Below are 24921 nucleotides of genomic sequence, written 5' to 3'. Positions count from 1 at the left end.
ATAAAGGAGCTGCAAACCCTCTGGTCAGACAAGCATACGCTGCTTGTGTAGTCCAGATCATTTGCTTCCTTTTACACAAAGACAGAAGATTAAATCAATCAAGGAATAATGAAAAGCAAAACCAAAAGGGGAGTCTCCCTTAATGCTCATCTCCTGTTAACATCAGCTTCTTTGCCTTCCAAGAATTTGCAGAATCTTCTCTACTGGGCTGTCTTTTCTGTGAGCCAGGATCGGAGTGCTGGGCCAAAGCAGGATGAAGACGTGAAAACTTGTCTCTGGAGTGTTCTGTGAAACAAAATTACAACATCATTGAGGCTTGCTGTGGTCTATGAATGGGAAAAGGGAAAAGAGCCTAGTTTTTTTTCCATGCTGGAATTAATTTAAATTTCAATTGTTATATCACATCTTCCAACATGCAAAGCAGTAATGAAACGTATTTCTCCTGTTTTCTTGACTTTGTTCCTCTGTGCCAGTATTCCTCATTCACTGTTCATAATGGTACCACACACAGAACTGAAGACACATGCAAATCCAATTACAATCTGGATTGAATTCAGGTTGAAGCCAAGAATCCTGAAGAGTTGCAGCTCAGTGGGCTCTCTCCAATACAGTTCACTCGATTTACTTATTCTTGAATATTTACAGTGCTATTAATGCTCATCCAGCATTTGAAGTTAGTGTGAATTTATGGCCCTTTGTGTAGTTTTTAGCATGGAAATTGAAGAGCTGACCACAAACAACGAAAATTACATATAGGTCTGCACTGTGAGGATGACAGATGTGATTGCAAGGACTTGATAATCAGCCCAGTTAGAAGTGATCTGTTTGAGCTTATTTTTCATATGAACTCATTCATCACTAAAATGGTTTCTAGGATGTTATGCTTTGAACTTTGTATCATACTCTAAAAAACAGCGACAGTGAATAGGTTTTTAAACACATCTTCTCCTTGGCAGCTTCTATATGGCGAAATTATTGGTGCCAAATGGTTTTTATTACATCGAGTCCTGATCTTACAATCACGTTTATCTAGACTCAATTTTACTTAGAGTTGCAGGATGAGTCACGTTAGATCTCTGATTAAAGTTAAGCACGCATTAAAAGGATATGTTCAACTGGCCTTAAATTCCTTCTATCTTTCCACACCTCATATTTTCTCGTTGCTTAGCTCTTGGCAGTTATGTGTCCAGGTCACTACCTAGACCACTGAAATCATTCTTCATTGGTCACTAGCTTTCACCTCTGCACAAACAGAGATTAATGTAAAATGAAAGCTTCAAGAGTAGGAGCTGGATTGCTTAAAACCACAGCGAGATGACAAATGGTGCCTGTGTGGTATATTGGCTAAATCCTTTCAAATCCTAGTCTCTTGCAAATTTTTATCAAGTCTTATTTTCCCCTTGTCTTTTCTGCGCCAGTGTTTCATTCAACACTTACTGTCTGTTCCGGGTGATGTGGATGAGCTGGGATTCTGGCTGCAAGCATGGGAGATCACTTGTGATATCATGTCTGGTTGTTTTTTACAGAAGTGATCCCTACAGAACTTTGCCTCATGCAGAGTTGGACTGCAGCTGACTTCTTTCTGCAGGGAGCATCCATGTGTGCAGTCTGGTGTGAGTGGAAGGAGCAGGTAGAGGTGAGCCAGACAGGGAGCAGCTGCAGGTCCAGCAGGTCTGAATAGAAAATGAATCCCTAAATTGTTTGGCATGTCAGAAAAAGGAGGCTTATCGCTTTCTGTGCAGAAGTCTGAAATATATACATATACCTGCTGGTACAAATAATTATATAAATCTGATCCTGTAGAAAGTTGTATTCTGTGGTTGTTTGGATGCTATAAACTGAAGGCCTGGTTCTTTATTAGTTGATGCCAGTCCCTGTCAGGCTCCACTTTCAAAAGTCCTAGCTTAATTCCCAAAGTGTTGAAATGTGACCGAATAAGTCAGTAGTAATATGCTGAGAGATGCAATGAAATCCTGATTAGAAGATGACAAATCCCGTTCATTGCATGCTAGCTGTGATTGAGGGAAGTATTTACTGCTCAGGAAAATTGTATTACATGTTCTTGTGATGAAAAGAAACCACAAAACATACAGAAAAAGCCAGCTCCCTCCTTGGAACATCTGGGAAAATCAGAGGAACAGAATGCAGATCCCTAGGAGTACACAGAGAGATGTGCTTGCCCTCTGCTGACCTCCCTTCCTCTGTGTGTTTGCAGTATCAGCCTTGGTGCAATAAATGAGAAAAACCTGCTGGCTTGTCCTGAAAACCCAGAGCCTTTCAGTGATCTCGGAGTTGCAGGATGGATGAAGTGCCTCTGAGATGCTGGAGAAAACATGGGCTTAAAGCCTCCAAGTTATTAACTGAACAGGGGGAAATGAGGTCAGGCTGGAGGGAGCACACAGTTACCTGCCAGGCTGCTGAGGGAGCAGGGGGAGGAGAGACAATTACTTTATTCTCATGAAGGACTGTTGCAAGGGACTGTGGGTTCCATACCATTAAGCAGCCTTTAATCTTTATCAAGCTATTTTTGTCAAGTCTTCCAGCAATAGCATGGAAAAGTCTGACAAATCCCCTCACTAGAAAGCTGGGAGAAGCTGACAACTGTGCAAATGCCACCCACACAGCTGAGGGTTCTGGTCCCAGAAGGCAGAGCACGCCACAGGGCAAACTCTTACAAGAGTAAAGCAACAGTAAAGCAACTCTGCCGTGCTTCTTCTCCGCAGATGGGGTCCTGTGGTTCCCAGACTGGCTGCAGTGTCTCTACAGAGCTCCCCTGTGTGTACCAGCTCCCCCGGTGTCTCTCCACTGTACAGCATGGATGCAGCCACTGGCCCAGTTTGCTGGCTCATCAGAGGCTCTGCAGCACAGGCTGGCAGCAGCACGGCCAGAGGGTGGGAGCTGGTGTGCTGGGAGGAGGGAGCACAAGCAGTGGATTTCTGCAGAGCTGAAATGGCATCTCCTGGGTGGATGGAAAGCATCTACCACTGGAGGGTACCAGCATGTTTTGTACTCCCTTCCTGCCCAGGATAACCTAAAAACCCTGTAATTTAGACAAGGACAGCCCCAGACAGAATGCTAAAATGCAATGCCAGCTGAGGTTCTGCGTGAGGTATTGAATCACTTCCATGGCATTTTTTACATGTGCAAATTGACCGCTTTAGCTTGGAAGAAAAGAAGATATGAAAGATGAATAAATAGCAGCACTTCAAACAAATCCATGCTCTGCTCTCCATTGCTGTATATAGACCTCTGACTTGCTAATGCTGCTGCTGTTACTTCGTGTAGATTGGCCCAGGGATATCACAATTTAGCATCTGCCATTTCTTATATATGAGGCAGTGTAGGAAGAACTCTTTCTTCTCAAAAATAGCTGAGGACGGAGGATGACACAGATGACGTGCACACTGATATTTTTAGCTAAAGGAACTCAATTGTTTGAGAAGTTTAGGTCTGTAAAGATAACAGAGTTCTTCAACTGTTCCCATCCGTCTCGTCCCTGTCCCATGTCAGCAGGGGGAAGTAGTAACTAAGACCTTCTGCGGCTTAGAAACAGAGCGCTCTCATTGGATTATTTCTGCCTGCCCTCCTTTCTTTCCCTCCTTAACATTAGTAAGAAGTTTTATTTATACTCTGCTACGAACTGGTGCATCTACTATGGAAAAGTACTGACAACTTCTTCGCCAGCCACACATCCGAGCAAACCTGCTTCCTTTCACAACATTTTGGTTCATTTGGAGTAAAATACTGCAGGTGCTGCTCAGATTTCTACTGCCTTTGAGATATTTTTCTGGTTTCAATTAGCCCGACTGCTGTAACAGCGGTTCTCTAAAAACTGCAGTGCCGGTGTCCGGGAGGCACGCAGTGAGCGGGACACCTCATGTTCCCCACCCGCTCCAGGGCTGCGCCTCCAGCCCTGAGCCTGCCCCGAGCTGAGCTCGCTTAGCCCCACCCTCCAAGCAGTCCAGCCTTTATTTATATGAAGTCTGTGGTCCAACTGGCTTCAGATGGTGTGTGTATGTGCGTGTGCCTGCCTCGGAGTGTGTGAGACGAGCTGGGATCACAAGCCAGGCTCCGACCAAGTGGTTTTAATCAGCAGCCCATTAGAGGGGAATGGAAAACTTCTAACGGGATAAGAGCTGAGTAAGTAAGCGTAACTTTGAACTCACAATCTGGACAAAACAAATGCAAGAGAAAACCTTTGTAGTCTGTCAGTTTTTAGATAATTGATCGCTTTTAGAGTGAGGTCTGTGCATACTGACAGGAAAGAGGCAATTTAAAGGGACCGGACCGAAAGGAACTGTAAAAACAAAGTGGGAATTGAGAATGCGAGAGAGAAAAAACAGCAAACGATTGTTCAAGAGGTTGGTACACTCTCTTACTCTTTTTGGCTGTGGACAGAGCACGTTAAGCTTTAACCTCTTGCGTTGTCGGATGCTATCTGGCTGAGCAGTTCCTGCTGCGAGGCTGGGGCTGTGGATCCCCTCAGCCCACCTGCCTGCCGCCAGGTCTGTCCTCCCAGTGCATGGAGGTCGGCACAGCTCCAGGCAGAGCACCCCATGCCCCATGACACGCTGCTGTCGGCTGCTCCTCACTTCTCTTCTTTCCCACAGGTTGTTCCCACAGCCCCATGGGAGGGCAGTTCACAGGACCCTGCTCTTCTGGATGCGGTGACTTCTTGCCAGGCACCGGGAAAGCACTCAGCAGCAGGAACTGGGAAAGCCCTCCGTAGCTTTGGATAAAGCCCGCTTTGGCATTTTTACCCTGTCAGGACATGGCTACTGCATCTGCAATGTGGCCAAGGGTGGAGTGAGGACAGCACGTTGGCCATGGTTTGTGGGCACGGCCCCAGGTGCCGCAGGCTTTGTCGCCCTCGCCCCTTCCTTCTGGCCCTGGTGGTGGCCGTCTGCCTGTTCTGTCAGACCCTGACTCCCCTCATGACCAACAGCTTCCTTTCAGCAGTTGTTAACGGGATCTCACCGAACAAACAGAGTAAAACACGGCAAGGAAGATACAAGGAGGTCTCAGCCAGCGACACACATTGCTTCTTCCCCATCAGTGATTCACACACACTGAAAAAGGTAAGTCAGCTGATGGAGAGTGCTGAGCAATAGTTAACATAGTGAGGGATGAGGAGTCTGACAGGATCATCCGAGTCCAGCTAAAATTAACCTGAGCTTGGAAGTCTGAGCTCTGTGTACAAACAAACATGTGATGTGACAGCGACATATGTGCAAGCACGATGTGGTATTGCTACCACGAATCCCAAGTCTTTGACTGAAGCATGGCATTACTCTGTGGCTCCAGGGAGATTCCAGTTTGCTGCACAGTCCATACTTTATTTTGGCTTTAGGAATCGGGTCAGAGGCTTTCTAGTACGTGCACATAAATCACGAGCCAGTGGGGTTTCATGAAATGGATTGCGGCTACTAGCAGCAAAGCAGCAGTTGCCTCACGTTAAGGTTATCTGCCAGTCAGTTTTGAACTTGACTGCAATTATGCTGAAAAGTTGCATTTAACTGATTTTTTTTATTTATTTATTTTTTTAATAAAAGCGCTTGTCACATTTTCAAATCACACTATTTACTTTGGAGTCATCCCACAAATTCTCCTCTGTCCTTAGGTTACCTGGCCTCATGTTTAACTTGCATAGAGTTCCTAAGACTGGTGTTAAAACCTAACAAACGCAGATGCTGTTATTTTAGTTGGAAAATGTGGTTTGTTAAATGTTCCAGACCAAGGCAGTTATTTTTACTCTGGAATCTGTGATCAGCATTAGCGCAAATGTTTCAGGTTTTCTTCAGTCCTACAGAGCGTTGCTAATCGTGCAGCAGAGACCTCTCTGTAACATTATCATTAACGCTGGCATTTTATGTACAACTGTATCAGGACTATAAACATAAATCTCTGACATCCCAGATTATAGGCAGCTTCCGCATAAAGAAGTTAAAGTTTCTAAGAATACAGAAAGATTGAGAAGGCTGATAGGGTTCACAGTCTGAAAGGTCAGCAGTATTCATTTTCGGAGAGCATCTTCTGCAACAAAGAAAAGCGGATCTATGAAATAACTTTGGCATGTACTCTTTAACCTTAAGTCTTAAAAAATGGATTTTTTTTCGTGTAAAGGTCTAAGAGATTTTTCTTTGGAGTAGCACAAATCTACTCTCTATTGCATCTGTCATAATTTCATGTTAATGACCTTTTAGTACTCCAGGTGTCAAGATGTGTATTTATTCAGTGTGACACATAGTACAAAAGCTTACAGGGAAGTAAGCACACGTGACAGTGTGAGTTTCATCACAATGCCACTTTTGACACAGTCCATTCCTCTTCACTTGTGTCGTGGCATAGAGAATTTCTAAACTGGTGGATAAATGACAAAACTTTGCTCGTATGTTTTTTTGGCTGAAACTATCTGTAACACCTACTTTCCCAATTGGTCTGAAAAAAATGCAGATTGACTGGAGCTAGGTTTGCTGGCTGCTTGAAGTGAGAAGAAAGCTTATGTTCACGCAGCGCACTGTGCTTACTGCCCTCCAGCATGCCTGGTTGCGTGTCACTCTCACACACATGCTGAACCTGGAGCACAGATTTAAACGCATATGTTAGCCCTTATAGGTATGTTTTCCAAGCCTGTGCTACTCTAAAACATTCCTCTTCGCATTCCGAAGACCACCCATAGCTGGCTCCGTGTTTGTCTTGAAAGTTTCCTCTAGAGCATTATGAACAAAATGCCTTGCACATGTTGGGATGTTACTCTGAGTTGCAATCTGTTTTCAGAGAATACTCTATTGGTTGTGTGGGCTGAATAATAATCTCAGGGAGCAGAAAAGACAAACATCTCTAAAAATCTCTTCCACTTTGTTTTGACAGTGTGTCCTTGAACTGTGTATTTTCGCCAACTCAAAGAGCCAAAGTGTTATCTTGCTTGATTTTACTGGACACCCAGCCCACGTTTAAGACAGCTGGAATGGTTGAAGCTTCTCAGTGTTTAATTTTACAGTCATGTGGCTGCCCTCAGTAGCTAGCTGGAAACAAGTTTTCATTACAGCCCTGGTTTAAATCTTCATCTATGAATCAGGAGATATACTCTAAAATATAGCCCCAAAATTATTCACATTTTTAGTTAACGGGTCGCGCTGGTATTCTTGTTCTGTGACTAGCCCAAAGTAACTCATTGAAAAGAATCTTTTGTACACTTATACAGTAACTTTTAGGGAACACTGAAACATCTTTTATGAAATATTTTCATTTAAAAAAAAAAAAAAGGTCTAAGGAAAAGAAGATCCTGCTGGAGATAATATTCCTTAGGTCATATCCATTGCTTCTGGCTTTGGAGCCATAGCATCTTATGTCACACTGCAGAATCTCCTCTGACTGGGAGATCTCTGCTTCCTTCAGAGCGGCAATCAGTATTGCATGGAAGCTGGTGCGAGAGTTTGGTGACGATTGTTATTGCCTGTGCAAAATCCCTTCCAAAGTTTGATATCTCCCTTCGAGGTACGCAGAGCACAACTGTTTCAAAAAGGGGGAAGGAAAAAAAAAAAAGCTGGCACCTTTTATCAGCCATTGCGGGAAGAAAACTGCAGCTTTGCAGACTTTCAACTGAAAATTGCAAATATGTCTTGAACTACATGCAAGATACCATGGGATGGAGCCATTATCGTTAGGTACAGAGCGCAAGCCTTTTCTAAATTGCAAAAATGTAGATTTCATTCACAGTCTGGAAAACCTGAATGAGCTGATGGTACTTCTCACAGGAGAAATGATTTATAAAAGCTGCTAGGAGCTGATCTCATAGCCTTGTTTTCTCATGAACAGAGATTAACATCCACTAGTATAAAAATGCTAGTAACTGTAGCATGAGAAACAGAATTATTGTTGTGACCAGTAAAGGTGTGACAGGAAGCCAGCACATCCAGCTGCATGCCATTCTTAGGTTCAGCCAGTGACTCTTACCTTCTACATCAGGACATATTTACCAGTGATGAGGAGAACTGGTGGGGAAGCATCTAAACTGCTATCAGCAAAAAAAAAAAAAGAGCCAGGAAAAGCCTAAAGCTTAGGTCTGTGTGGTGCAGTACCATATCAGAAATACTTTTGGTAGCAAACAGATGTAAAATTCATTGCACTCAAGTGTTTTAGCTCTGCTTCTCAGCTACTGCTGAGAAGAGCTAATTAGCTGGTCACAGCTGCGTTTCCACTCTCTGAATTAAATCAGCCTAAGCCAACTTAGGTGTCTCTGTGCAGCAGAGTGTTCTGCCTAGTTAGACATAATACCTCTGCTATCACAAGGAGGCAGTGAAACAGCATTGCTCATGTCCTAGGCACATTTTCAGCATGCTAGTTCTCTAACCACAGCCAATGTATAGAAGATGGAGATTTTAAATTTTAAGATGGGTCTTGAAGATTATTTCATGGATACTCACATCATTGCATCGCATTTCCTGGCTGTTTAGGGCCACCTGAGGAAAAACGTAAACAAATGAGAAGCAGCTGATTAAATGAGAATTTAACGAGTCAATAAGGCTGGCTTCTTCATCGATGAAAGATAAGAGGTTGATTGAAAAAAGCTATCTGTATGTTTCTGGTAGGGTGTAATTTACTGTGAGTGAGTGGTATGAAAGCTAATGGTGGACTGATGTGGCCATATCTCTGAGGTACTTCATTGGGGATGGGGAATATAAACATTATGCTTTAGTAATAATAAGATATATGGGAAGATTCTGTTGAACATCTTACCTAGACTATCAGGCTGGGTACCTAAAAGGTACAAACAGGAGTGAAGAATAGATAAATTGTTACCATAACTTTGGATATCCAGACTGGAATATTCTTCTTCCCTTGAGCAATACTCTGTCTAGTCAGTCAGGGAGTCCAGACTTTCCAGTTAAGGTGAATAAAGGCATAGATCCCCAGGCCTTGATGCAGACATTTGAAAACAAATCTGATTAATTTCATCCTCTAAAAGCATAAGATTCTCTTTTTCTGTCGACACTCTGCATGGAATATATTTCAGTCAGTGTGATTAGTAAAGAAGGGGACAAGGGAATGACGTTGTGGAATAAAGCCCAGTGAAAAAAGGCATTGGCTGGGGCAGCTAAGGGAGGTGGAGTAAGGAACTACAGCTGTGAAGTACAAGCATCCTTGGAGGGTGGGTTGTGCATGGAAGAACTTGCACTAGGGAGGAGAAATGAAAGCGGGTATGACAAAGCTAGTAGGAACTTTTGAAATATAAATGTGAAAAAGAAGAAATTAAGCTGGGTGATAGAATGAGTAGGGGTGATTTCTGCTGTTATGCATAAGTCAAGTGTCTTGAGAGCTCTGGACAGAAAATATTACATTATACATATAATTATACATACATTTTACATATTTTAGAAATAAATTTTGTCTTTAAAAGGACATCCATTTTTTAGAATGCAGTAAGTGAAAAAGAACCCTTTGAAGAAGAAACTTTCAAAAAGAACTCCTTACAAAAGAAAAAAAATGAAGTGGAAAACTTTGCTAGCATGAACCTCAGTTAGCAGAAAGCAATTGACAGATGGTACAGTATCAGCAAGTGGTTTCCTTGGAGTGATACCACATTGCGCACTAAGAAGGCAGAACATTTTCCCCTCCCTTTTCAGTGTAAAATTGCAAGAGGCACTGAGGAAATGGCTATTTTTTTACTGTGCAGATAGCTAGAGATATTTTGGTGATAAAGGGCGAAGCTATTGTGGTAGCAGTCAGGAAGGAGGGGCAGGGTGGAGACATTACAGGAAGAGAACTTTGAGAAGGATGCATCAGCAGCAAGTAGAGGGAGGGGAATGGAGGGAATCTTGCTCGTGTGCTTCATTGGAGTCCTGTCCTAAAATCATCTCTTTTGCTTTGTTGGTAGGATTTGGCTTATCATTTGTTCCCAGCACAAAACAGTCAGTGCCACAATCTACATGCAATCATAAGCAAAGGCATTCTTAAAAATGAGTTCCATACTTCTAGCCCAGAGTGCTGTGATGACTGTGCAAATAACTCTAGTTTTTCTCCTGGATTTCTGAAGTCATCAGACACCAGCCATCATAGTGCCAATAATTTAGTTGCTTGTTCTGTATTTTCTCAGCAAACAATTGGAAGGAGAATCACATTCCAACTGTTTTATTTTACAACCCAGTCCTTTCTGATTAGGAAATCTAACAGAACAATAAAGGCAACACATTTAAATGTCCTCCAGACAGGAAATTAACTTCTTTGGAAATTCTTGATAAAGAGGCAACATACACTTCAAATACAACAGTAGTATGAACAGGCTTACTATTTCTATAAGCTTTCATGCAAGCATGAAAAAGAATTTAGAAGTCACATTTGGAATTAATAAAGATCTGCACAGTTTTGTAAATGAACCACTTAGGGCATTAGAACCACATGCTAAGTTACTATCATTCTTATTAATGTTAGCTAATATTAGCATGATTGTGCCTCTGGAGTACTACTCATGGAAATTTATGGAAATGTAGTTGCGCCAGGCAGTATTTAGCAGTGAAGGTGCCTTTGCTAGCTAAGTAGAAATTTGGGCTCTACCTGTAAATATATACTAACAATGCTGGTGTTTTTTATGGAAGACTGGTTCTCTTTCATAGTATTTCTTCTATACTCGCTTTTCATGTCAAGGGCCTTCAGTCTGCATAGTGGCTCAGGTATGTGTTTTGCAGAATCATAGAACCATAGAATAGTATGGGTTGGAAAGGACCTTTAAGATCATCTAGTTAGAGCAGCCCTGCTGTAGGGTAGGGACACCTCCCACTGGACTGGGTTGCTCAAAGCCCCATCCAGCCTGGCCTTTAATGCTTCCAGGGAGGGGGCAGTACCTGTAGTAAGCAGTGGAGTAAAAGTAAGTTGCAGCCAAAATGTTTGAAGCTGTTGGACAAGGCCCTCACAGCCTTGGCAAGCTTATTGTAAGAAAGGCTGCCTGTCACTGACACATGGACTAACACTATTAGAACTGTTTTTGACTTTTTTTCCTGAGAGATGCTCAGGCGAACATGAGTTGAACCCTTATTTTAGGAAGAAGAATTTTGTTTCTGCAGTTGAAGTGATGGTCAATTAAATTATATGGCAAGATTTCAGACTGTATATTATGCAATTATGCAATCTTCTTGGAATCTGAAAAAAATGCCAAGAAACTGCTTTTTTCCTCTCAATTTGAAATATCTTTGCTATTTTCTTCTTGGCCAAAACAACAGTAATTACATATTGTAGGATTCAATTACTGACCAAATTCTGGATTTTTAGAACAAGCCAGAAATTCTGTGAAATACAGGAATGATTCAGAGAGTAATAAAACTTATTCTGTCTTTTTACATTTGTAACCTAGAAGTGCATAAACTTGTTTAAAGAAACATGTCAAAACATCTTCTCTTCAACAGAGAACTTCACAGTGATGTGAACCTTGCAGGTAGACAAAACTAAGTAGTACAGCTCAGATAGTAGATGTCTGTTTTCAGTCCAAGAAGGATAGTTAAGTAACTCTTGAACTTTTGCATTATGTAAATTTAGCTGTTGATCTAGTTTGTTAAGACCACAGAGGAATCTGCATTTATATAGTTTTTTTTTTTTTAAATCATAATCAACTTTATGGAGTTCAGTTTGTTTTCTTTCTTTCTTTTTTTTTTTCTTTTTTAAAGTTATTCTGTAAACCAGAAACCAAATTAAAACATTCATTTTCATGCATTTTTATATACTTGAGTCCACCGTGTTTCTCTAGATGAGTTACTAAGGTTGTGGGTCATCTGTGTAACAGCCAATTGCACTAAAGTGTTGTCAGTGACTTAGCTAAGGCCAATGGTTTGCAAGCTGTTGTAACAGCACGTATATCATGTCAAAGCTGACATATGTCTTATCCTATATCGTATGGCAGATCTCAGCTTTGCTGTAAAGCGTCATTAATCTCAGTGAAGACAGCCACATTATTTTCTCAGTAAGGTGAGGAACATAGAAATTCATCACCAATCCCTTTCACATAGGTGTATTGACTCTGTTGTAAACTGAAATGATAACAAATAGTTTGAAATTTCACACTGAAGAAGAGAAAATAAAATGGTTTGAGCATTAAAGCATTTGTCATTTAACACCTAAATATTGAAAATGTTATCAAACATTTTTTTCCTAAGCCCAATACACATTAAAGTTATATGAATAAAAAAATAAAAAATAAAAAAACTATCAGGACCATAAAATGTCAAAATATGGGAATAGCTTATTTTCCTCTTGTGTGCTCTGCTTATGTTATACCAACTCCCTGTCCAGACCTCATTTTTATGATTGAGAAACATCTTGTAAAAACCAGCAGACTCCTTAAGTGCAGAAACATGACTGTTACTGCTATGGTATTGGAAATGTGACTGGATCAGCATGGCTAGTGGTGTAAGATATTGTATGTACAGCTTTGGAAAAAAAGTACGGAATCATTTGCTACAAGCGGGAAGTTGGTCAAAGTGTTTTGAATTCTATGTCTCTAATGAGGAGCTGAAAAACAAGAAAACCTTCCCTATATTGCTCTAGCTTGGGAAGAAAATAGAAAGAACATGGTGAATCTTTTAACCTGGACTTCAAATAACTCTGAAAGGAAAGGAGAGGGCAAAGGAAATAAATTTGGCAATGCTATGCACGGGTCTCAAGCAAGCACCGTAAAAATCAGTGAGCTACTGCATATTGTTTAGCAGCGGTGGGTTAGACATCAGGTAATGATTTTAACTTTAGGGCTCCAAGTTGTCTCAGTATCCCAAAGATCCCATCATCTCTTTTGGAAAGCCAGTGGTAGAAGTGGTAAATCTCTTGGCATAGCAGGACTTGTCCCCAGATAGGCCTTCCCATTCCTCCCAGGCCTGTGTCAGGCGGATTCAGACACCCATAGCCTGAGGTGCTGACTGGCCTGTCCCTTCCCGTGGGACAAGTGAGAGTGACACAATGAGGCTGCCATGGACTGAGGCCTTCGTCCCCAGGGAATGCAGGGCTCACAGGGCCTCCAGGCATCATCTGTCCTTCCCCAGCCTCATGGTTGGGAAGGTGAAGAGCGGGACTTCAGTACTGGAAAGCAGACTAAGGAAGGATTTGCACCTGCTAAACAAGAGAAAAGAAAACATATCAGTGGGAAGGAGAGGAGCTGCTCACACAGAAAACGTCATATGGCACCGAGGCCTGACACCACAGGTGTGGGCTGCGAGGCAGCAGCCATGCTGGCACAGAGCCTGGGGACTGTTGCTTGCAGGGGAGAATAAAATTGTCATGGGGTGCTCACAGTAAAAGCTATTACCATTTATTTTAAGCAGATATGTTTTCATAGCAGCTTTTATTAGCTGCTTGAAAAAAATGCGCTACCAGAGAGTGAAGGGAGGTGCACATAGAGTACAATAAAGCCTGAGGTGGGACTCATTCCAGAAAGCAGACATTCTCAGCTGCATGGGAAGGGGTGTCAGTGGGGCAAGCTGCAAACACAAGCCAGAAGCCAGTCACAAATGTGTCCTGGGTTGCAGCTCCTCAGTGCTCCTCGTATGTCCTTGGTTCACCCTGCAGTGTTGGCCATCGCAGCACACGTGGGATGGAAAAGTATATCTGTTTGCAAAATAAAGCTGGAGGTGTCTCTCTTCACGGATTGTCTTCCATGTTGCAAGTGAAATGGAAAGTGGGAAACATCTGGTCACACAGCGTGTGATGTTATGCAACAGTAATGCTGTGGAGAAGGCGGACCGGGGAGGGGGGGGTGGAGGGGGGCAGGGACAAGGGCTGGGTTTAGGAACAGGGAGGGAGAGAGGAGGAAGTGGAGGGGAGCTTCTGCCAGCAGCTTCTAGAGTTACCCGAGGGACAGAAAGGAGAGAAAAGGAGAGGAATAATGGGTGAAAGAGTGCATGAGAAAGAAGTGGAACATGTCAAGGTGGGGAAACTGCAGTGTGCTAACTGCAGGACTAACACATTTTAAAAATACTGCAAGGACAGGAGAGGACATTTGACAGGGTTGCGTAACATTATTCCTGTGACTTCAGCATGTGCTATTTGTGCTTCTTCCGACTAGCATGTGATCATCATTTATTTGAGTATCTCAATGACTGAGATAGCTTGGGGTTGCACATTTAGCCATTATTATGTACAAGACTCTGACAGCATTGTATCTAGCTGTATTTCAGGGTCCTATAATCAATTACACCAATCTTTCATAGAATCATAGAATCTCTCATCTGATCTTTTCCACAGCGGATGTCGGGTCTGGAACACAAACAGACATAGCATTAGAGGCTCAGGACTCTAAAATAGTTTGTAGCGCTCTCTGCCATGGAGAAGCTTTAACTGAAGCCAGATGTAACTTAAAACTTCATCCTGTAGCTTATGGGTGTCCAACTTTTTCGTTTGCCTGGGCTGCACTGGGTGAAGAGGAATTGTCTTGGGCTGCATGTACAAAGGTTGCTCCAAAATAATGCCTCCTAATTATTTTAATGAAAACTGTAATCGATACAGAGAACACTATAACAATATTGCATAGAGCAAATTCTCAAACATGCTTTTTCAATGTTGTCAACACCATTTGTTATACATTTTCACCAGCAATGAACAAGAGGCTGCATGCTACATTCATAAAAATCATCACCAGTGCAGAGCTGTTGCTGTTGTCACTGCTGAAATGCACCACCCACTCCTCACTTTGCGCACATCCACTGTTTGGTCTCCATGAAGGTTCAGCAAGCATTAATGAATGTCAGTGGGTACCATTTTTTCCACATGGAAGAAATCAATGACATACCTTTGCTTCATATCCTCTTCTCTGCTGCCATCTGTCACATGGCAACAACATGTAATGGTGGGATGGTTCAGCCTCTATTGCCATACCACCAACATCTGCCTCTGCTGTTGTGAGCCAACATTGTAAAACAGGGGCATTACTTTCCAAGCAGCCCTCATAAAATATATAGTTAATGTATAAAAGTAGGAACACATATTTTAATTTTTAATGTTTTTATTAAAACATATAAAAGAGAGCAACAAAACCATAAAACTAGTGGGATATGTGACCCTGTTTTTGTGAAACTACTGCATCAGGCTGGTTCTATGGCAGTAGTTGCAGCCTTTAGTGAGCTCATAAGGAGGTCATTAGAGGTTTCTGATAAAATTTTACTCTTCATAGAATCATAGAACATCTTGGGTCGGAAGGGATCTCAAGGATCTTAAAGTTCCAACCCCCCTGCCACAGGCAGAGTTGCCAACCACTAGATCAAGTACTAGATCAGATTGCCCAGGGTCCCATCCAACCTGGCCTTAAACAACTCCAGGGACGGAACATCTACAACCTCTCTAGGTAACCTGTCCCTGCATCTTACCACTATCTCAGTAAAAAGCTTCCTTCTGAAACCAAATCTAAATCTCCCCTCCTGTAGTTTTAAACCATTCCCCTTCATCCTATCATTATCTACCCTTTAAAAAAAGTTGATTTCCCTTGTGTTTATAAAATCCCTTTAAATATTGGAACATCCCAATGAGGTCTCCCTGCAGCGTTATCTTTTCCATGCTGAACAAGCCCAGTTCCTTTTGCCTAATTTCATAGGAATGGTGCTCCAACTCTTTAATATGGCCTTCCTCTGCACCCTCTTCTAAAGCACCACATCTTTACTGTGTTGGGGGCCCCAGTCTTGGACTCAGTACTCCAGCTGGGGCCTCACAAGGGCAGAGTAGAGGGGAACAGTCATGTCCATTGCCCTGCTGGCTACCCCTCTTCTCATGGAACCCAGGATGTCATTGGCCTTCTAGGCTGCAAGCCTACAGTGCTGGCTCGTGTGAAGTTTTTCATCAACCAGGACCCCAAAGTCCTTCTCAGCAGGGATACTCTCAAGAACTTCTTCTCTCAGTTTGTATACATGTCTGGGATTACCTCGACCCAAGTGCAGAACCTTCCTGTACTTCATCCTTGAAAATAACTCTTCACAAATGTATGTACTTCCAAAAAGCATGGATAATTACACTCAATGAAAATGGAGTTGCAAATAATTTTTTTTTTTCAGTCTTGAAAACTGTTCTCAAATTCCTTTATCAAAATGGAAGGCACAGCTGCTTGTTTTTTGCTGTTTGGAGGACTATGCTTAGCCAATGTATCAAAACCCCTAAACTTATTTGCCATAACTTGAGTTAGTGCTGCACTGCACACTGTTCCCTGGTTTCAGATCAGGTGGGGTTAGCAGCACACTGATGTTCGGTTGCTGCTGAGTGACAGTTGTATTCCTGGCCTGAGGGGCAGAGGTGCTGCCATGATGGCTTGGGGCACAAGGTCGCTGCAGTGTGAGCTGAGCCAGGCTGCATGCAGCCTGTGGGCTGTCAGTTGGACATGCCTGCTAGCTGGTGAGCGTACTGCTGAGTGACTTTAACACTAGATCTTAGGCACATAAACAACTGGACACATCTTGAATGCTTCTGTTTATTTTAAAACATCTGTCTCTTTTTTCACTGTGGTCTTCTCTGCAAAAATGGTGGTGCCTTGTTTGTGTAACACATCCTATGTCCAGAGATAAGCTTACTAAAATTAGAATTCATGGAATAACTTTGTTTTTGGAGCAGATACTTTTCACTACTTCTTGGTTAAAATTCATGAACTTGCCAAGAGCTAACAACATCCTAAATTAAATCCCTTAAGTGTTGGTATGTTTCAATCCTAAAGAGAAATACTTTTCACAAAAGAAAATCTCATCTGGTAATGGTGTTATTACTGTAAAAGAACAACTAGACTATTACAGATATCAGTGACCTGTTTCCCACATGGAGCGTCCTGTTTTTATGCCTTAGGTAAGGCAAAAGTCCCTTATTATATCAGAAATACTTCCCAGATTGTCACTGTAATTTGCTACTGTATTTTTGTGAAAAACAACAGCTATGTATTATGCTCCTGAAAGATCCTGTCTTAGAACTACTGTCTTTGCATTGTTTGCATGTAGATTGAAGACACCATTCTCCAGTACTTTGGAAGCCATACGAGAAGAGCAATTCTGTACGCACCTCCTGCCCACAGCAAAACTGAGCGTCAGCTCTGTCAGCGCATGCTGGCAAAGCATGGATATGCAGTCACAGTCCTTGAAAACAGGAGACTGGTGGAAGATATGAGACATGAGGGCCCTAATCACAGTAAGAATAACTTGACTTAATTAATGAGTTCATTGCTAAATGTTAGCTATTGTTCCAACATTTTTTCCACAGAGGTAAAGCTTATAGGCTCTTGATGTGAGTAAGGCCAAATTCTAAACCTTCACACATATGCAGATAATTTTTCACAATTTGATGATTCTTCCATTAAAAACTACTTCTATAAAAAATGCAGTAGTGATTCATCATAGTCTTGGGAACCAGGTTAGGTCATTTCAGTTCCTGGTGAGTTCTCATACTGACTCCACCAATTACTGACTGTGTTTCACTAGAGGATTTTATGATATATAACAAATATCTGCAACATTTCCCTCTTTCTTATTTTCTGTCTTAAAGAAAAGTTGCATGTGTGAAGGTATGATTTTTCCTGAGGAAATGTTTTGATAGTTTTTTAATGTATGCAGTAAGCTTGTTGAAGAACATGATGCTCAAGTTCATTTTGCACTTGTAGTAGAAGCTGAAGGAAATTACTGTTAATTATTGTAAGTTATTAATTATTGTTATTATAGTTACAGTCTTATTGCCTGTAGAACTTTGATCTATTGTTAAAAGGCTACTGAAGAAGCTTCATGTCTTGCACAATGAACTATAGCTTTGTGATGTGGAGTTATACTGTGCCTGATAGAAGTGCTTTGGTCGCAAGTTATATATGCTGACTGTGGTTAAGTGATCTTGGACACTTTAGAGATGTGAACTCAAACTGTGATCTCAATTTGGTATTCTGGAAGTCAATTTTGGAACAGGAAGGCTTTGAAAAACACACACAGGCCACTGTTCTGCTAGTAGTAAAATAGAATCATAGAATAATCCAAGGTTGGAAGCGGCCCATAAGGATCATGGAGTCCAACCTCTAAAATAATGTAGTTGGTTGTTTCTCATGCTAAAGAGAGTACCATTTGTATCATTCAAATCTGCAATAAATTCCTGGGGCTACCAGAGAGCTCAGTTTTGCTTTGTGCTTTAACCGATCTGAATAGTTTAATAGATGAAAAACATAATTATTCAGCATGTTTGAGGCTGCTCAAGATTCCACCATAAATTTCAACTGTCTCCAAGAAACTTTCTTGAAAATGAGATTCATATACTTTTCTTGGCAGGCTGCATTGGGTACTAATAAATTGTCCGTGCCTTGCTCTCTTTTATTGTAATCGCTTTTCACAGTCACCTTTCATCTACTCCTTGCCTTGTGTACTTTCCATCTTAGAGTGACAAGACACAGTGTGCCTACAGTCTTATCTAGTGTCAGATAGGCTGCAGAGACAAGGCAGCATCTCTGGGGACCATCTGTATTTCACCATCTGTGTGAAATATTTTGGTTTCAAATGGCTGAAGAAGTGGGCATGCCAAGTTCAGTTAGGCCTTGGAAAAAATCACTGTACTAGATTTTGCTACAGTGGTCAAATCAGGTTCAGGTTCTGCAGTGCAGGTTTTTACCCTCCAAACACCACCTCTGCAGAAATGAAATTAACGGTGGGTATTTATGTTTTACAGTCTACCTAGCACCAATAGTTCCTTCAGTATTTTTCCAGTAATTAAAAAAGAGACAAACACAATTTTAATTCTTTTCCAAAAACACCTTGCAGCTCCCAGCTGAGGTTGGATGCACTGAAAAAAGGTCATTTTTTTCAGATTAAGGTAAAGAGTAAGACGTCACTAATTCCATTTCATGACAACAGAAGCTTGACTTTAAGTTTTCTGTTTGTTATGTAAGTGCCTAGCTTTAAAGTTACATTTTAAAAGCAAAAGTAAGTAAAAGAACATGTCTGCATACCAAAACAATGATCTTTTTTTAGAACAAAACAAGTTCGGCTTGAAGTTATTTTTCTTTGCCAGCAAATGATGGGTTTTACTGTTCTGGATGGGAGAGTGCTTTATAGACCATGTTTTGGAGAAGGGTATTTTGAGCTATGTTTTGTCATAACATTTTTCTAATAGGAGCACTATAATTTATTCAAAGCGTACTCCTTGGAGCCTCTATTAAAAAGATAAAGATAATGGACTGAGAGTCAAGGATCATAAATGTTGTGAAAAAATCTATTAAATGTCATTCCTTTTTACTTGACATTGTGTAGCAGCTCTTGTCTGGTGCTTTTATTTTTGTGCACTTTCAGTGCGGTCTGTCTTACCCATCTATCTTTGAATGTTCAGTCTAATTTCGAAAGGAATTTTTGTTTAGATTGGCAGAGAGCCAAGAGTCTAGCAGAAGTCATATATGGAAAAAAAATTCACCACAAAACATTCCTAACTTTTTTGTGCTGGCCCATTATGAGTTTTGGGACCGGTTCAGCTCCTGTTTGAAACCCTATGTGCCAGCTCTGCACGCTGACCTGCCGTAGAAATGCCACACACCTGGGCTGCGGCACTGTTTTGAATTTCTCACTGCCAGAGAGAAATGCTCAGGGAATATTTTTCTTTGGAGGAAACTTTTTGTTTCTGTCAGAACAACCAAAATATTTTGAGGTTTGGTGACTGGAGGGTAGTTGGCTGAAAAGAAAAAGCATATATATTTTTTATTTTTACAGACAAAAAGACTAGTTTGTGGCTTTCTTATGAAAAAGTTATACAGATGCTTTCTGTAGTAAAATACAGATTATTCAAACCCTTAATTTTTCACTGAAAAATAGATTTGTCAGTAAATTCTTACGCAGCTTTGCTTAATCAGGAAGTAGCTGTGCTTTCTTCATTCCTTTCCAATTAAACCCATACGGAGGGAAAAGTCCATGTGCAGATAATATCTGTACCTGCTCTGAGCTGCTTTGTGTCTTCTTTTAGTGGCAGTCCTAAATGAGCCCATTTTGCCGTAAGCTTTAATGTGCCTCTGTGCTGCTGGGATGGAGATAGGCAGGCACTGTTGTTTTAATAGCCAATGATGGGATAGTAAAGTTTTTCAGAGCTGAGACTGTCATGTTGGGTATGCAACCACTGTTGGGCTAGATCCATTTTGGCATGGTGAGTTTGACCATTGAGGATAAGAAAAAGTCTGAGGTTCTCAATGCCTTCTTTATGTCTGTCTTTAAAAGTCAGACCAGTTATCCTCAGGGTGCTCTACCCCATGACCTGGAAGTCTCAGATGGGGAGCAGAATAAATTCCCCATGATTAAAATGGAAACAGTTAGAGACTACTACTCCATCTAGGCTGCCACAAGTCCATGGGGCTGGACAGGATCCACCTGAGGGAGCTGAGGGAGCTGATGGAGGTGATAGCCAAGCCACTTTCCATCATCTATCAGTGTTTCTGGTCAACCAGAGAGGTCCCAGAGGATTGGAGGCTTGCCAGTGTGACTCTCATCTACAAGAAGGGTTGTAAGGAGGATCCAGGGAACTACAGGTCTGTCAGCCTGACCTTGGTGCCAGGGAAGATTATGGAGCAGTTCATCTTGAGGGAGATCACGCGGCATGTGCAAGACAACCAGGGGATCAAGCCTCCTATGACTGAGTGACCTGCCAGGTGGATGAGGGGAAGGCTGTTGATGTGGTCTACCTAGACTTCAACAAAGCCTTTAACACTGTTTCCTGCAGAATTCTCCTGGAGAAGCTGGCAGCCTGTAGCTTGGACAGATACACTCTTTGCTGGATAAAGACTGGTTGGATGGCCAGGCCCAGAGAGTGATTGTGAATGGAGTTAAATCCAGTTGGTGATCGGTCATGAATGGTATTACCCAGGGGATAGTAGTGGAGCCTGTCCTGTTCAGTGTCTTTATTGATGACCTGGATGAGGGCACTGAGTGCAACCTCAGTAAGTTTGCAGATGACACCAAGTTGGCAGGAATTGCCAATCTGCCCGGGGGTAGGGAAGCCCTACAGAGGGGTCTGGACAGTCTGGATCAGTGGGCCAAGGTCAATGGGATGGAGACAAGACCAAGTGCCAGGTCCTGCACTTTGACCACAACAACCCCAGGCAACACTACAGGCTTGGGGCAGAGCGACTGGAAGACTGTGTAGACGAACCAGACCTGTGGGGTATTAGTCAATGCTTGGCTGAATATGAGCCAGCAGTGTGCCCAGGTGGCCCAAGAAGGCCAATGGCATCCTGGCTTGTATCAGAAATAGTGTTGCCAGCTGGAGCAGGGAAGTGATTATCCCTCTGTACTCAGCTCTGGTGAGGCTGAACCTCAAGTACTGTGTTCAGTTTTGAGCCCCTCAGTACAAGAAAGACATTGACACCCTGGAGTGAGTTCAGAGAAGGGCAACAAAGCTGGTGAAGAGTCTGGAGGACAAGTCTTGTGAGGAGTGGCTGAAGGAACTGGCATTATTTAGTCTGGAGAAGAGGAGGCCCAGAGGTGACCATATTGCTCTCTACAACTACCTGAAGGGAGCTTGTGGCAAGGTGGGAGCTGACCTCTTCTCCCATGCAACTAGTGATAGAATGGGAGGAAATGGCCTCAAGTTGCACCAGGGGAAATTCAGTTTGGACATTAGGAAATCTTCTCTGAGAGAGTGGTCAGGAACTGGAATGGGCTGCCCAGGAATGTGGTGGAGTCACTGTCCCTGGAGGTGTTCAAGAAACATTTAGATGTTGTACTGAGGGACATGGTTTAGTGGGAAATATTGGTAGACGGTTGGACTAGATGATCTTGGAGGTCTTTTCCAACCTTGGTCATTCTATGATTCTGTCTGCAGCACCTGTGATAACTCCTTAGCAATACAGGCAGTTCAAATGAGATTGTATAACTACTGATCATAAAGATAACAGGTTGTCTAGGCCATCTATAAATGACACACTTGCATATTTTGTTTTTTTGTTTGTTTGTTTTTTGTCACTTAGGCAGAAGGTATGTTTAGTGTCTTGCTTCTTCCTGAAATGTGACAATACAGACATAGACTCTGGGACAGGTTCTGCCTTTAACGTAGCCTTGGGGAAGTTTCAAACTGATGTCACACAGCCTCACAGAAAAGAATATTTTAGGATCAAAAGAAGGATTAAGAAAGTCCCACACGTCTGGGATTTCTCATGAGGGTTTACTTTCCTTCCATCAACACAGAACAGAGCTGTTTTGCTTTGTCAGAGGTGAGTGGGATGAGCTGTCTTGCTTCAGACACCCTTCAGATATTCTTAGGTCCTCCTAGAAAGGCAAATGCTAGAGAACCTTTAAAATATTTTCCAGAGTCTTCTCTCTTGTCTGTCTTCTCCCATGTCCTTCCAGTCTAAGGAACTCTCATCTGTGGGGCCTCAGCAAAGACTGAGACTGAGAGGGTTTGTGAATCCCTATGGCTCTGTGATGGCCTGCTAATATTTTCATAACATTTTTCCCTAAGAAAAGTTAATTTGAGAAATTTGTGGCACCAAAATCATAGAATCATAGAATCGCTAAGGTTGGAAAAGACCCACAGGATCATCCAGTCCAACCATTCGCCCTTCACCAATGGATCTCGCTAAACCATGTCCCTCAACACAACATCCGAATGCTCTTTGAACACCACCAGGCTCGGTGACTCCACCACCTCTCTGGGCAGCCCATTCCAGTGCCTGACCACCCTTTCAGAGAAGTAGTATTTCCTAACGTCCAGCCTGAAGCCATTCCCTCTAGTCCTATCAGAAGTCACCTGAGAGAAGAGGCTGACCCCCAGCTCACTACAACCTCCCTTCAGGTAGTTATAGAGAGCAATAAGGTCTTCCCTGAGCCTCTTCTTCTCTAGACTGAACAATCCCAGCTCCTTCAGCTGCTCTTCATAAGGTCTGTGCTAAAGACCCCTCACCAGCTTTGTTGCCCTCCTCTGGACACGCTCCAGGGCCTCGATGTCTTTCTTACAGTGACGGGTAGAAAATGCATTTCTACCTTCCAAAAATAATGTTCTGTAATTGCTGTCAGCTGTCTAAGTTTTCATGGAATTCCATACTTCTCTCACATTACATCTAAACTAGAAGAAAGAATTAAATGAACTACTTATATCTTTCTTTTTGAAACTATCAGTATTTCTGCCCTTTGCTCCATACGCCTGATTCATTTGGCAATGGTGACTCTCGCTTAACAGTCATTTGCTTCTTTTCTCATTTCTTCACCTTTACTAATAGTTATGCAAAGCTCAGAAAGTTGAAGGCTCTGAAAAACATGTGCGGCTGTACGCTACAAATCTGACCAGACAGCTTGAAATTCATTCTGCAGTTACATGGAAAGTTCTGTTGTTACAGCTAGCCCTTGGAGCTGGAAAGATTCTACACAGCCTTAATGATAACTGGTTAGTTTGGCCATAGAAAAAAGCAACTGTGCGGCTGGCAAACTGAATGCACTGTAATGTCATATGTTCCCTCCTATCTTTGAATGACAATTCTAATACTTTGGTGGAAGCTTGTGTATCAGCAGTGGATAACTTTGAGAAAGAATCATAAACCATTATACCATTCTATTGATTTTACATTATTTTCTATTTTTAGAATACCGTGTTGAATGATTTAAACTTTACTCTGCCTTCTAGAAAGACTGTTACGGTACATATATTGATTTGGTTTTGAGGTTTTTTGTTGTTTTTTTGTTCATTTGATTTTTATTTATTTGTTTATTTATTTGTGATGTATCGTTCCATAAAATAACCCATTTTAGCTTTGGTCAATATTTGCCTCCTGGCTTAATAAATCTTGATATTTTTTTCAACTGAAATCAATACCATGATATTTCATGTCCTATTCATTTGCCTGAAATTGTTCATTGGAAATCATATACTGTAAGTATCTTTAAATTTAAATATATTGCAAAGAATATTAGATCTGAAGTTATTTTCTCTTTCTTAACTTTTTCAGTATGATTGCACTGAACTCTTCTGCCATTTTAACAGCACGCTGTAATACACACAGCTTGGCTGTGTAGAGTAATCCTAAGTTCCAGCAACTGACTTTGAGGATGATCTGAATTTTTGCAGCTGTGTGAGCTTTGGGTGGAGCTGCTCAGGGAGGGATGAGTGAGGCAACAGACCAGAGTGAGCAAATCCAAGGGAATCTCAGCTCTTCTCTCCATGTGCTAGGCTCAAAAGATCAATGTGTCATTTAAAGTGGCATCCCATACCATTACTTAGATATTACAGCAAGGAAACTATAATCCCTCATTGCTAAAGCATCCAGAATATATTCAAATATGACATGTTCTGCTGTAAAATGCTGATTTGAAGACTGATAAATTGATATGGCAGACATCGTTTATGCCTCCGTCCTCAGCTCTGTTGCTTCCCCGCACCCAGTGACTGCTGCCTGAGAAGCTGCTGTTAGGGGAATATCAGGAGGCACAAGCCTACAGGAGCAGGCACAGGTGCTCAGCAGATGGGGAGTGATGATAGCTGCGAGTTTCTGGCTCTCTCTGGGTGCTGCATGACTGTAGAAGCAACTGGGGACAGAGGAAAGAAAATTCTGCCTCAATCCTATGAAAAAGCATTCTTCTAAATCATACTTTGTCATTTCTTTTTTCATTCTGGCTTATTGGGTGGCTTTTGGAAAAATTGCTGTTTAAAGAAAATCTCCACAGGAAGTTAATGTCTATGTCTGCCCACTTCCATTTACATTAGGCCTCAGAAGTGGAGAAATGTGACCACATGGATCTTAGCGCTGAAGAAACAAGGATAAAAGCCATATAAGTCACTGTCAAAAACAGGGTGAAAATACATGGTTCTTGTTGTGTATATTTATGTTATTCCCTTAGTGTTTGTATCACCTCTGATCCTCCTCACTTTTGAACAGTGGCTAATTCAGCAGAAGAAACAGCTTAATTGCTGACATCTGGCCAGCAGCAAGGTGGGAACTTGCAGAAGTGCTACTTCATAAGTGCACCCAGTAATATTGTCCTCAGGTCT

The 24921-nt window shown here is 41.9% G+C and overlaps 1 protein-coding gene across 6 annotated transcripts in view; it reads left to right on the top strand.

The window, feature by feature from the left end:
• Positions 1-3996: 3996 nt before the first annotated feature.
• CPED1 (cadherin-like and PC-esterase domain containing 1) overlaps positions 3997-24921 on the top strand; it is a 141375-nt gene continuing 120450 nt past the window's right edge. For 5 of the 6 annotated variants that reach the window (XM_025154021.3, XM_040649711.2, XM_416005.7 and 2 more), the window contains exons 1-3: positions 3997-4140; positions 4611-5078; positions 16941-17127. In XM_025154021.3, coding sequence (XP_025009789.2) covers positions 4827-5078; positions 16941-17127 — 439 coding nt within the window. In that variant the 5' untranslated portion in view covers positions 3997-4140; positions 4611-4826. Of the gene's footprint in view, positions 4362-4610; positions 5079-16940; positions 17128-24921 lie in introns of all 6 variants that reach the window. The other variant, XM_025154020.3, reaches the window with a different exon arrangement.

The sequence above is a fragment of the Gallus gallus genome, chromosome 1 (assembly GCF_016699485.2).
Source record: "Gallus gallus isolate bGalGal1 chromosome 1, bGalGal1.mat.broiler.GRCg7b, whole genome shotgun sequence".
NCBI lineage: Eukaryota > Metazoa > Chordata > Aves > Galliformes > Phasianidae > Gallus > Gallus gallus.
This window is presented reverse-complemented; position numbering and strand designations above follow the sequence as displayed.